This window comes from Dipodomys ordii, unplaced genomic scaffold, assembly GCF_000151885.1.
Source record: "Dipodomys ordii isolate 6190 unplaced genomic scaffold, Dord_2.0 Scaffold164, whole genome shotgun sequence".
Taxonomy (NCBI): Eukaryota; Metazoa; Chordata; class Mammalia; order Rodentia; family Heteromyidae; genus Dipodomys; species Dipodomys ordii.
This window is the reverse complement of record NW_012267380.1, coordinates 3,174,428-3,185,812: the sequence shown is the minus strand read 5'-3', so window position 1 is coordinate 3,185,812 and position 11,385 is coordinate 3,174,428. Positions and strand designations below refer to the sequence as shown.

The window sequence follows — 11,385 nt, the reverse complement described above, 5'->3', positions numbered from 1 at the left end:
TATAAGGATCTAGCTTTAGTTTTCTACAAGTAGTTAACCAATTTTGCCAGCACCATTTACTGAAGAGGCTGCCTTTCTTCCATTCTATTTTTTTAACTCCCTTTTCAAAGATTAGATGGCTATAGATCTGTGGGTTCATTTCTGGGTTTTCAATTCTTTTCCATTGGTCCTGAGGTCTGTTCTTGTGAAGTTTCCAAGCTGTTTTGATTACAATGGCTTTGCAGTAGAGTTTGAATTTTGGTATTGATATTCCTCCAGCACTGTTCTTTCTGTTAAGGATTGTTTTTGTTATTCAGGGTCTTTTATTGTTCCATACGAATTTTTAGGGTTCCCTTATTTCTTGAGGAATCTGGCAGACTCAACAACAAAGGGAATTGGAAGCTTGCCTTTGGTGGCACCCATAAAATTACAACCACTTAACTGAGAAGAGGGCAAAAATCTCCCAGAAGTCCTCTTTCATGCTGAGTATGAAGTACTTTCTTGTAAGACCCTTCGGGAGTTTAAACAGGCCATAACCACCTCCCCTTATACTATGGGCATTCTCGGGGGACTAGCAGAGGCCGAGCATCTAATTCCCCATGACTGGGAAAACCTGGCCAAAACCTGCCTAGACCCCAGTCAATCTCTATAATGTGAAATGAAGTGGAATGAGGAAGCTTGTAACCAGGCTCTGAAAAATCGACATGCCCAGCCTCCCATAGAAATTGAGGGAGACCAGCTTACCAGATGGGGGTGTGACTGGGAGTGAATGAACTGCTAGATTATGAGGATAACCAACTTACCAAGTGCATGCTTCTTGTTTGAGAGCTTAGGAAAAAATAGCACAGCCAGGCCAGATAGCTACTCCTTACGTGAAAATTAAGCAGGGAGGCACTGAGCCTTATGTGAATTTTATAGCCCAGCTAGAGGACAATCTTCATAAGACTGTGCCACAAGCCAAGCTAAGAAACTTACTTCTCCAGATGCTCACTTTTGATAATGCCAATTCAGAATGCCAGAAGGTCCTACACTCTGTTAAGGCCACCAAATGGCAACATTATGGATTATATTAAGGCCTGTAATGACATCGGCACCTCTGTTTATAATGCTAACCTACTGGCATTAGCCATAACAAGGCTTAAAGTAAGAGATACAAGATGCTTTGGATGTGGAAAGTTAGGGCATATAAAAAGGGAATGTCGTAAAACAAAGACTTCTCGGTTAATGATCCCGCTCCACCTGGGACATGCTCCAGATGTGGTAAAGGAAAGCACTGGGCAAATCAATGCCACTCTAAACATAATAAATGTGGCAAGCCTCTTTCCCCCTCAAGAAACGAGCAAGCAGGCTGCCCTGGAAACAATACCAGAGGCCCAGCAGATGCCATTCATGGAGTTTCCCCTCTACAAATTTTTAGAACTTGGCTGCCACCACTGCAGGCAGCATAGCAGTAGAACTTAAAACTGCAGCTCCTACGCTTTTAACTCCTGATCAAGGTATTGTTAAAATATCCCCACAGGTTTATGGGCCTAGACCTAAATCTACAGTAGGATTCATTATAGGAAGAAGGGCCTAAAAGTTCATGTAAGTGTGGTTGTCAAGGGTTACAATGGACATATTCAGATTATGGCCTCAGCATTGTCTCCTCTGCATATTAAAGCAGGAGACAGAATTGCCCAGATTCTGCTGCCCCCATAAGGATCCCCCCCCACCGTGAAACCGCAGCTTGAGAAGGATTTGGCAGCACCAACAAACAAATTTGGCACAATGCTGTCATTGGGCCTGGTTACCCTGAGTGCAATCTCATCATAAATCATAAAAGGCTTGGAGGACCTAGATGTAACTGTAATTGATCAAAAACACTGGCCTGCTAATTGGAAAAAGGAGAAAAAGGACATTCAGATGTCAGGAGTAGGGAGTATACAAGAGGTGTGGCAGAGTACCTCCATACTGACCTATACAGGTAGACATCAATCTCTGGGGGAGGGATCTCATGGCACAATGGGATACTCAAACTTCTTTCTCTCTCCCGCTGGATTTTTCCTGCCGGCCATTGATCAGCATCCACAGCCCTTGCCTTTTCAATGGCTCACCACCACCCCCATTTGTGTCACTCAATGGCCATTAGCCAAAGAAAATCTGGACGCTTTACACTGTCGGTCTCAAGAGCAGCTCAAAGCTGGACATATAGAGCCCTCAGTCAGTCCTTGGAATACTCCAGTATTTATCATAAAGAAAAAAAATCAGGAAAATGGAGGATGCACCAAGATAAGTACTGTTATTCAGCCCATGGGCACTTTACAGCTGCCTTCTCCTGCAATGATTCCTAGAGATTGGAAACTTGAAATCATAGATTTAAAAAATTGGGGTTTATTATCCATTCCTTTAACAGAACAGGATAAGAAAAAAATGTGCCTTTACTGTCCCAAGCATAAATATGAAAGAACCTGCAAAGCTTTATCAATGAAAAGCCCCACCCCAGGAAATACTTCATAGCCCTACTATGTGTCAGTATTACATACAGCTGTTCTACGACCTGTGCAGGAATCTTTCCCAGATGCGTATATTATCCATTGTATGGATGACATATTGTTAGCTTTACCTGATGAGATCATGTTAGACAAACTTCTCACAATGGTGAGGGAGAGGCTATCAGTGTCAGCACTGTTAATAGCACAGGAAAAAGTCCAAAAAGCCTCCCCCTACTCTTATCTGGGAACCAGAATAACTGGTAATGTAATTACTCCACAGAAGATTCAAATCAGAACAGAGGGGCTGGGAAGGTGGCTCAGTGGTAGAGTGCTTGCCCTGCATGCCTGAGGCTCTGGGTTCGATTCCTCAGCACCACATAAGCAGAAAAAGCCAGAAGTGGCGCAGTGGCTCAATTGGTAGAGTGCTAGCCTTGAGCTGAAGAGCTGAGGGACAGCACCCAGGCCCAGAGTTCAGGCCCCACCACTGACCAAAAAAAAAAAAAAAAGGTTCTCAAGTCAGAACAGATGCCTTGAGGACCCTTAATGATTTTCAAAAGTTGCTGGGAGATATTAACTGGTTACATCCTTCCCTGGGAATTCCAGCTTACAAACTGCAGCACTTTTTTAATATTTTGCAGGGAGATAGTGACTTAAATAGCCCTGGAGCATTAATCCCACAAGCTCAAGGGGAACTACAATGGCTAGAACATTCAAAATATCCAGTTAAAAAGAGTAGATCCAGAATCTCTAGTACAATTGTTGATTGTTCCTACCCCACATTCCCTCTACTATTAAAACAGATGATGCTTCTGCCTATACTAGTGCTAAATTGCAAACTTTCCTAAATAAATGGCCAATTAAACATATTACAGGAATCCCTTATAATCCACAAGGTCAAGCCAGTGTGGAATGCAGTAATTTTACACTAAAGTCCCAGTAAAATAAACAAAAAGGGGGATAGGTATGTCACTGGACCCCGAAAGAACAGATAACAATGGCATTGTATAACCTTAATTTTGAAAATTTAAATTTTCTATCCAACACTTAAGCAGCAGATAAACATTGGAAAGACCTGGAAAAACTCCAAGTTTCACATCAACCTATATGGTGGAAGGATGACACTGATAATAACTGGAAACCCAGAACCTTCCAAGTATGGGGCTGTGGTTTTGCTTGTGTGTTCACAGGTTCAGTGGGCATCTGGCTACCAGCCCAGAAATTAAAACCCAGAAATGAAGAGAAAATCATCCAACATTGAGGTATCTGGAGGAGTCCTTCAAGAAGATGAGATCGCTAAAGGCCAGGGGAGAACAGCAGGAGTTAGGTCTGCAACCATTCTCACCTGGGAACAGCTGAAGAAGATGAACCAAGAAGCTGAGAGATGCTTAAGGACAATGGACAGGAAATTAAAGCAATGTCTTTGTGATGATGAGATTGCTTATTCATACTGCTGGCGCCTCTTGCTCCGTACAAGCCTCTGTTTGGGGGTTTCCTATGCTGGGTAAACTGTTGTACTTACATTGTACTCTGTACTTAGGTTTATGCAAATTGTAGGCTGTTTACTCTTTAGCTCTTCTTCCCAGAATAAGAAGGTCATCTACCATTTGTATACAAAATATTGTCACCTGTTGAAGTTTGTACCCTACTTCCTTGCACAAGACCAATAAAAACCTTGGTTAATGGAACCTTTGGGTCTGTTGCTGGCGGAAGGCTACATGTCCTCTAGTAACCCAAAGCTCAGTTGCACAGTTGGGTCTCTGTTATTGTGTTGCTCCTCCTCAGGGCAGATTAAGGAGCATGGTGTGCATACCTAGGACACCTTCTGGTGAGAAGCAGCCCTCACTGAACCCCCTGTCCTGAGGAGAGGAGGATGGTGGGTGCCTAGCCCGCCCTCTGGCTGGAAGCAGTGCTCACTGCACCCCAGGTCCCGAGGATGGTGCATGCACCTAAAGCGCCCCCTGGTGGGAAACAGCATTCACTGCACCTCCAGTTTTGAGGAGAGGAAGATGGGTGAGCACACCTAGACTGCCCTCTGGCGGGAAACAGAGCTCACTGCACCCGGGTCCTGAGGAGGAAGGTGTGCATCCCTAGAGAGCCTTCTGGTGGAAATCAGCACTCACAACACCCCAGGTCCTGAGAAGGATGGAGTGCACACCTAGAGCGCCATCTGGGGGCAATCAGTGGTCACTGCACCCTGGTCCAGAGGAGAGGGATATTGTGTGCATGCACCTAGCGCACCCTCTGGTGGGAAGCAGCACTCACTGTACCCAGGGTCCTGAGGAGATGAATACAGTGTGCACACCTAGAGCGCCCACTGGAAGTGGCGTTCACTGCACACAAAACATGTCCTGAGGAGAGGAGGACGGTGCCCATGCCTAGAGTGCCCTCTGGTGGAAAGCAGTGCTCACTGCACTCTGTGTCCTGAGGACAGTGTGCATGCCTAGCGCACCCTCTGGTGGGAATCAGCACTCACTGCACCCCAGGTCCTGAAGAGAGGAGGGTGATGTGCATACCTAGAATGCCCTTTGGCAGCAAGTAGCGCTCATTGTACCCCATGTCATGAGGAGGACAGTGCACATGCCTAGAGTGCCCTCTGGTGGAAAGCGGCACTCTCTGCACCCCATGCCTGTCCTAAGGAGAGGAGGACGGTGAGCTTGCCTCAGGTGAGAGCGCCCTCAGGTGGGAAGCAGCACTCACTGCACTCCAGGTCCTGAGGAGAAGGATGTGCATGCCTAGAGCGCCCTCAGGTGGGAAGCAGCATTCACTGCACTCCAGGTCCTGAGGAGGAGGGATATGCATGCCTAGAGCGCCCTCCGGTGGGGAGCAGCACTCACCGCACCCCTGGGTCCTGAGGAGGACAGTGTGCACACCTAGCGCACCCTCTGGTAGGAATCAGAGCTCACTGCACCCCATATCCTGAGGAGGAAAGTGAGCACACTGAGAGCACCCTGTGGTGGGAATCAGTGCTCAATACACCTTGAGTCCTGAGGAGAGGAGAGATGCACATGCCTAGAGTACTCTCTGGCGAGAAACAGCGCTCACTGCACCCACGTCCTGAGGAGGAGGATGTGTAAGCCTAGTGCCACCTCTGGTGGGAATCAGTAGTCACTGCACCTCTGGACTTTAGGAGAGAAGGACGGGTGAGCACACCTAGAGCACCATCTGGCAGAAAACAGCACTCACTGGACCCCAGGTCCTGAGGAGAGGAGCATGGTGCGCATGTGCCTAGCCATACCCTCTAGCGAGAAGCAGCATTCACTGCACCCCGGGTCCTGAGGAGGACAGCACACATGCCTAGAGTGCTCTCCAGCAGGAAGCAGTGTTCACTGCACCCTGTGTCTTGAGAGGGCGAGTGTGCATGCACCTAATTAATGTAACTATAATACCTCTGTATATCAACTCTACAATAACAATAAAAATTTTTAGAGAGCTGAAATGATATTTAAAATTGTCATTCATACAATACGCATCACATAAAGACTTTTACCATCTTCAAGATTCTGACATTGAAGCAGATTTTAACAGATGCAGAAGTGAAGTGTTGAGAGACTACACAGTTTAGTTTAGCTCATTAAGAGAAAGGAGAAACTAAGAATTGTATGCTGCTGTTCTGACTTTGCTTCTGACTCCTCCACACCCCAGTATCTTCACACAAGTAAGCAGGGTAAGACAGGGTTGTGACAACGAAAGAGAAGACACTGGCATCAGAAAATGATTTATTTATCTATTTATCTCAGAAGTTATTTATTTGAACCTCTTGACAGCTACCAGCAAATGCCTCAGCATGAGAAGTGACAACCTCAGCTCCTTGGGGGATCCACTGACAAACTTCATCCTTGTGAGTGTTTCTGACCGGCCATGGCTGGAGCTCCCTCTCTTTATGCTCCTCCTGATGTCCGACATTCTGCCAACATTGGGAAACATTTCCATCATGCTGGTGTCCCGCCTGGATTCCCAACTCCACAGCTTTATGTACATCTTCCTCAACCACCTGTCCTTTCTAAACCACTGCTATACCACCACCACAGTCCCCCCAGATACTGTTCAACATGGGTAGCTCCAAGAAGACCATCAGCTATGCAGGCTGCACAGTGCTATATGCAATTTTCCACTGGTTGGGAGACACTGAATGCATTATCTTGTCCACCATGGCATTGGATCGCTATGTGGCCATCTGTGGGCCCCTCTAGTATGCCATTATCATGCACCACTCTCCTGCCAGCAGCTGGTGGCTGTGGCCTGGATCCATGGCTTTGGCACCTCTCTCATTCAAGTGGTTCTGACTGTACAACTGCCCTTCTGTGAGTGGCAGGTAATAACTTCTTTTGTGAGTTGCCAGCCATGATCAAATTGTCCTGTGCTGACGAGACTGTGAATGATACAATATTAGTGGTGCTGGTGGCCTTCTCTGTGCTTGTCCCCCTAGCTCTCATCCTTCTCTCCTATGGCTTCATGGTCCGGCCTGTGCTCAGGATCCAGTCCTCCAAGGAGGGCACAAGGCCTTTGGGACTTGTTCTTCCCACCTAGTGGTGGTCTGTCTCTTCTACATATCCTCCAGATACTCTCTCTCTCTTCTATTCCGTAGTTACCCATACCCTGAATCCATTCATATATACCCTGAGGAATAAAGATGTGAAGGGAGATCTCAGAAGACTTCTGACAAGGATCTGGAGGCTCTGCAGGTAGGGAAGATCTGAAGATGTGGCAATCACCATCTATGCAAGAACATTAAGCATGTGTATTATTTGCTCAGAGCATCTTACACTTACACAATTAGTAGCTAAGCAGAAAGTATTTTGAAAGATTTGAGAACCTCAAAAATCCTCTATCCCAAACATCTGACCCTCTCACATAACCATGGGGCCTGAGAATGTAATTCTAATAGACCATATATTTTAATAGTTTGTCACTGTTTAATGAATCATTTCATTTCTAATTTCTGGCTCTTCTTTTTCTTTTTCCTATTTTTTTCTTCTACCACCCCTGAATTTGTCTTTTTTTTTGTTTTTTTTGGGGGGGTCCAGTTGTGGGGCCTGAACTCTGGGCCTGGGTGCTGTCTCTCAGCTGTTCAGCTCAAAGCTAGCACTCTACCACTTGAGCCACAGCACCACTTCCGGCTTTTTTCTTTTTGCTTATGTGGTGCTGAGGAATCGAACCCAGGGCCTCAGGCATGCAAGGCAAGCGCTCTACCACTGAGCCACCTTCCCAGCCCGAATTTGTCTTTTTTTAAGTGGCTTTCTTCCTTTTCAATTACTCCTACATTTATGTATTATGAAACTGAAACATAGTCTTAAACATTTTCTCCATAGATTTAAACTCTCCCTAAGCTTAATATGTTTTCAAAACATTATAAAAGAATAAATGGATTTGTTTCCTCTTTTGTGATCAGAGATAACTTTTTTCTCCAGTAATTCAAGTTTCCTCCTACAGAAGCTTTTCTTTCCATTGACTTGATACTATTTAGTGTGAATGTACCTACCTATGTTCTCCTCTAAACAAATATACCTGTTACAGAATTCAACATGGAAATTAGCTACAGTAAGGAAATAGCAACAGCCTCCAATAATTTTTCAAAGACAACCATAATAGGATTCAATCATAACAATTATGTAAATTTTATGAATTGCATATTTCTAGAATATTCCATGTACTACATCAGCACTGCAGTAGATAGCAGAGAAAAGAAATTGTGAAAAAAAATCGTGGGTGAGGGGAAACTTATATATGAGTAAATTCTAAGTATCAGTAAAGAGACAAAACATAAAAATGAAAATTATAGAAATAAAAAGGGACAATAACTGAAATAGTAACAAGCAAACACTGCAGAAATTCAAAGACACATTTCAGCAAACTATAGAAACAATAAGTAAACAAACATGGACCAATAGAAATCACAAAGTTGAAGAACAGACACACATGTTTCAGAAAAATAATCTGTTGTGATGATCTGTGGGACACCATCAACCAGGGCAATGTAGCAATGCAGGAATACTGGGAGAGGAGAAGCAAAGGGTCAAGAAAACACTAAAGGAAATAATGGTACAAAAGTTTGAGTGAATGTAGGACAATAAAAGAAGCATCCAAGAAACAACCTATAAACAGAAAATCACACTAAAAAAATTAACAAAAGATTGAAAGAGCAAGAGCAAAGGACCACCTGCAAGCAATTTTGAGTTAGGCTATAAGCAGATTTCATATCACAAATTCTCTTTGCTATCATGTAATCTTAGCACCTCCTGAGGATCACAGTTAAAAGCCAACTCAGTCACAAAATTCCTGAGAATCTTATCATCAATTGACCTCCAAGCCAGAAGTATATATGTGACTCAATTGCTAGAGCACTAGCCGTGAGCAAAAAAGCTCAGGGATGGGGCTGGGAAGGTGGCTCATTGGTAGAGCGCTTGCCTTGCATGCTTGAGGCCCTGGGTTCGATTCCCCAGCACCACATAAGAAAAAAGAAAAAAGCCAGAAGTGGTGCTGTGGCTCAGGTGGTAGAGTGCTAGCCTTGAGCTGAAGAGCTAAGGGACAGCGCCCAGGCCCAGAATTCAGGTCCCACGACCGGACCCAAAAAAAAAAAAAAGAAAAGAAAAGCTCAGGGATAACATCCAGGCCCTGAGTTCAAGCCCCAATATGGGCATGAAAAAAAGTGTTGGCACAAATGTGGGAAACTGGGAAGCCTTATGTACTTAAGATGGGCACATGATCCCATACAGTGCAGTGAATGATGTTAGATAGAGCTACATGAAGGCAGATGACCAGACAGACAGACAGACAGATAGACTGATAGGTATTCTACTTCTGTGTATGCCCTGAAAAGAATTGAAGGCATTCTGGATACTGGTGGCACAAGTCTGTAACCTTAGCTACTCCAGGGGCTGAGATCTGAGGATTGTGGTTCAAAGAACCATGAGTTTCTTAGCCCAATTAACCACCAGAAAACCAGAAGTGATGCTGTGGCTAAAAGTGGTAGAGCACTAGCCTTGAGCAAAAAAGCTCAGGGTCAGTGCACAGGCCCTGAGTTCAAGGCCCATGAACATAATGAGTAGGATTCATAATTTTTTTCATGGCATCCTTTATCTCTAAAATGTTTGTTGTCAAGCGTCCTCTGCATCCTGCCTCATGCAGCAACTGAGGCCTCAGGTGGCTGTGTGACTACCTAGATGGGGATCTTGTCTGAAACAAAGCATTAGCTACCACAAGGGATAACTCCCATGGTTTGAGAAGCCATTTGCTTGGTGACACCATAGCTCTACCTCAACATATCTTTCAAGTCCCAGCACACAGGGAAGTTACTCTAGAGACTGTACTCTGCCCTCACAGGTTTAAAAACTAGGACAAGACCTGGAATACATCATGCCCTTGCACCTCCCAAGGTAATAGAGCCCATAATACACCTTGATTCCACACTTCAGGACTTCCGAGCCATGAAAGCAGATCTCTATAGCTCCAAACCAGCAGTGTGCAGTGCTTTGTCATAGCAACCCAAATGAAATAATAAATAAATATTCTGCTCTTTCTACATGCTTTCCAGACCACAATGCCGACCAAAGGGGGGACCAAGATGGCGACGGGGCAGTAGGGAAACGCCACAGCTCTCCCCAACCAAAAAGAGAGTTTGAGTTCCAAGAGACCGACAACAACAAAAAGACAAACACTCAGAGAAAAACAGAAGGTGGAAAATAACAAAAAAGAGAGGAAAAGAAGAATTTCAGAACAGAGAAGAGAGAAGACCCCTCCCCCAACCTTTACTGGCCGCGCGGCGGTGTGCCAAGCCGCCCCCCCAGCCAGCCCGGCGGGGGCTGCCGGAGCCCCAGAGACACAGGGGGCCACCTGCAGATCACCTGCGCAGAAGCCGCCTGAGGTACCGGCTTGCAGAACAACTGATCGCCAAGAACAGAGAAACCTACCAGCCGGGAGTTTCCACGAGGATCCCACCCCCACCCCTCACTCTCCACCCGAGCAGAGAGGCTCCATCCCGCCAAAGCCGCCAGCGGGCAGCGTGACAAAGGGACCTGTCTGCAGACCACCCGCGCAGAAGCCACCTGAGGCACCAGACCCTCCCGATCGCGATCACAATGACCTGGCGGGGGCCGCCCAGGTCCCAGAGGCACAGGGGGCTGCCTGCAGATCACCCGCGCAGAAGCTGCCTGAGGCACCGGCGTCAGACCCACCGGATCTATACAACCCGGCGTCCCAGAGACACAGGGGGCTGCTTGCAGATCAACCGCGCAGAAGCCGCCTGAGCGTGGACACTGTGGACCCGACAGCTTCGACAGAGGCAGAGACAGAAAAGAATCACACAGAGCCACCACCGCTCAGCCCAGCCCACAACCACCCCAACTGAACTCGGATTGCAACAGCAAGTGACGACCTACACCACACAGAAACAACTAGCTCCAGGGTGAGTACCCCACAGGGGACAGTGTATCCCTCAAGGGAGACCAGAGCTGGAGGGAATCCCCAGACCCTGACCTATACTCCCTACCCCAACACCCGGACCACAGGACCCACTAAAACTGGGAACTGTTTGAGAGCTCCACCAACCTGTGGAGCACACTCCGCTGGCCAGGCCAGAGCAAGAGTGCCCCTGGAAGGGAGCTTAAATGCCCAAGCCAGGAACAGCGCCCCTGGATCAAGACTACCAACAGTAGAAAAAATTTGAACTGTGTCCTCCAGGCTGCATAACCTAGGTGGTATACACATCAGCACAGGCCTAACGAGTGTGCTCCAGGCAGGGGCCGGAACCAGGCCTGGGGATCCGGTGCCTGAACAACACAACCAACTCCTCCCAACTGAAGTAAAAAGCTGAGCATATGCCTCAACAGAGAGGAGAAAAACGGAACAGCACTCCCCGGGAAGCACGCCTGTGACAACAAAAGACCTGGAGGCTCAGGACAAGAGAAGCCCAAACCCCACCAAAACTCCACCCATATAC

General features: G+C 46.5%; 1 protein-coding gene across 1 annotated transcript in view; it reads left to right on the top strand.

Annotated features, from left to right (window-relative positions):
- The window catches only part of LOC105998470 (spermatogenesis-associated protein 31A6-like), an 83,727-nt gene extending 77,220 nt beyond the window's left edge, over positions 1-6,507 (top strand). Inside the window, exons 11-13 of the mRNA XM_013033180.1 lie at positions 991-1,122; positions 1,397-1,475; positions 6,215-6,507. Coding sequence (XP_012888634.1) covers positions 991-1,122; positions 1,397-1,475; positions 6,215-6,507 — 504 coding nt within the window. The remainder of the gene's footprint in view (positions 1-990; positions 1,123-1,396; positions 1,476-6,214) is intronic.
- Positions 6,508-11,385: the final 4,878 nt, after the last annotated feature.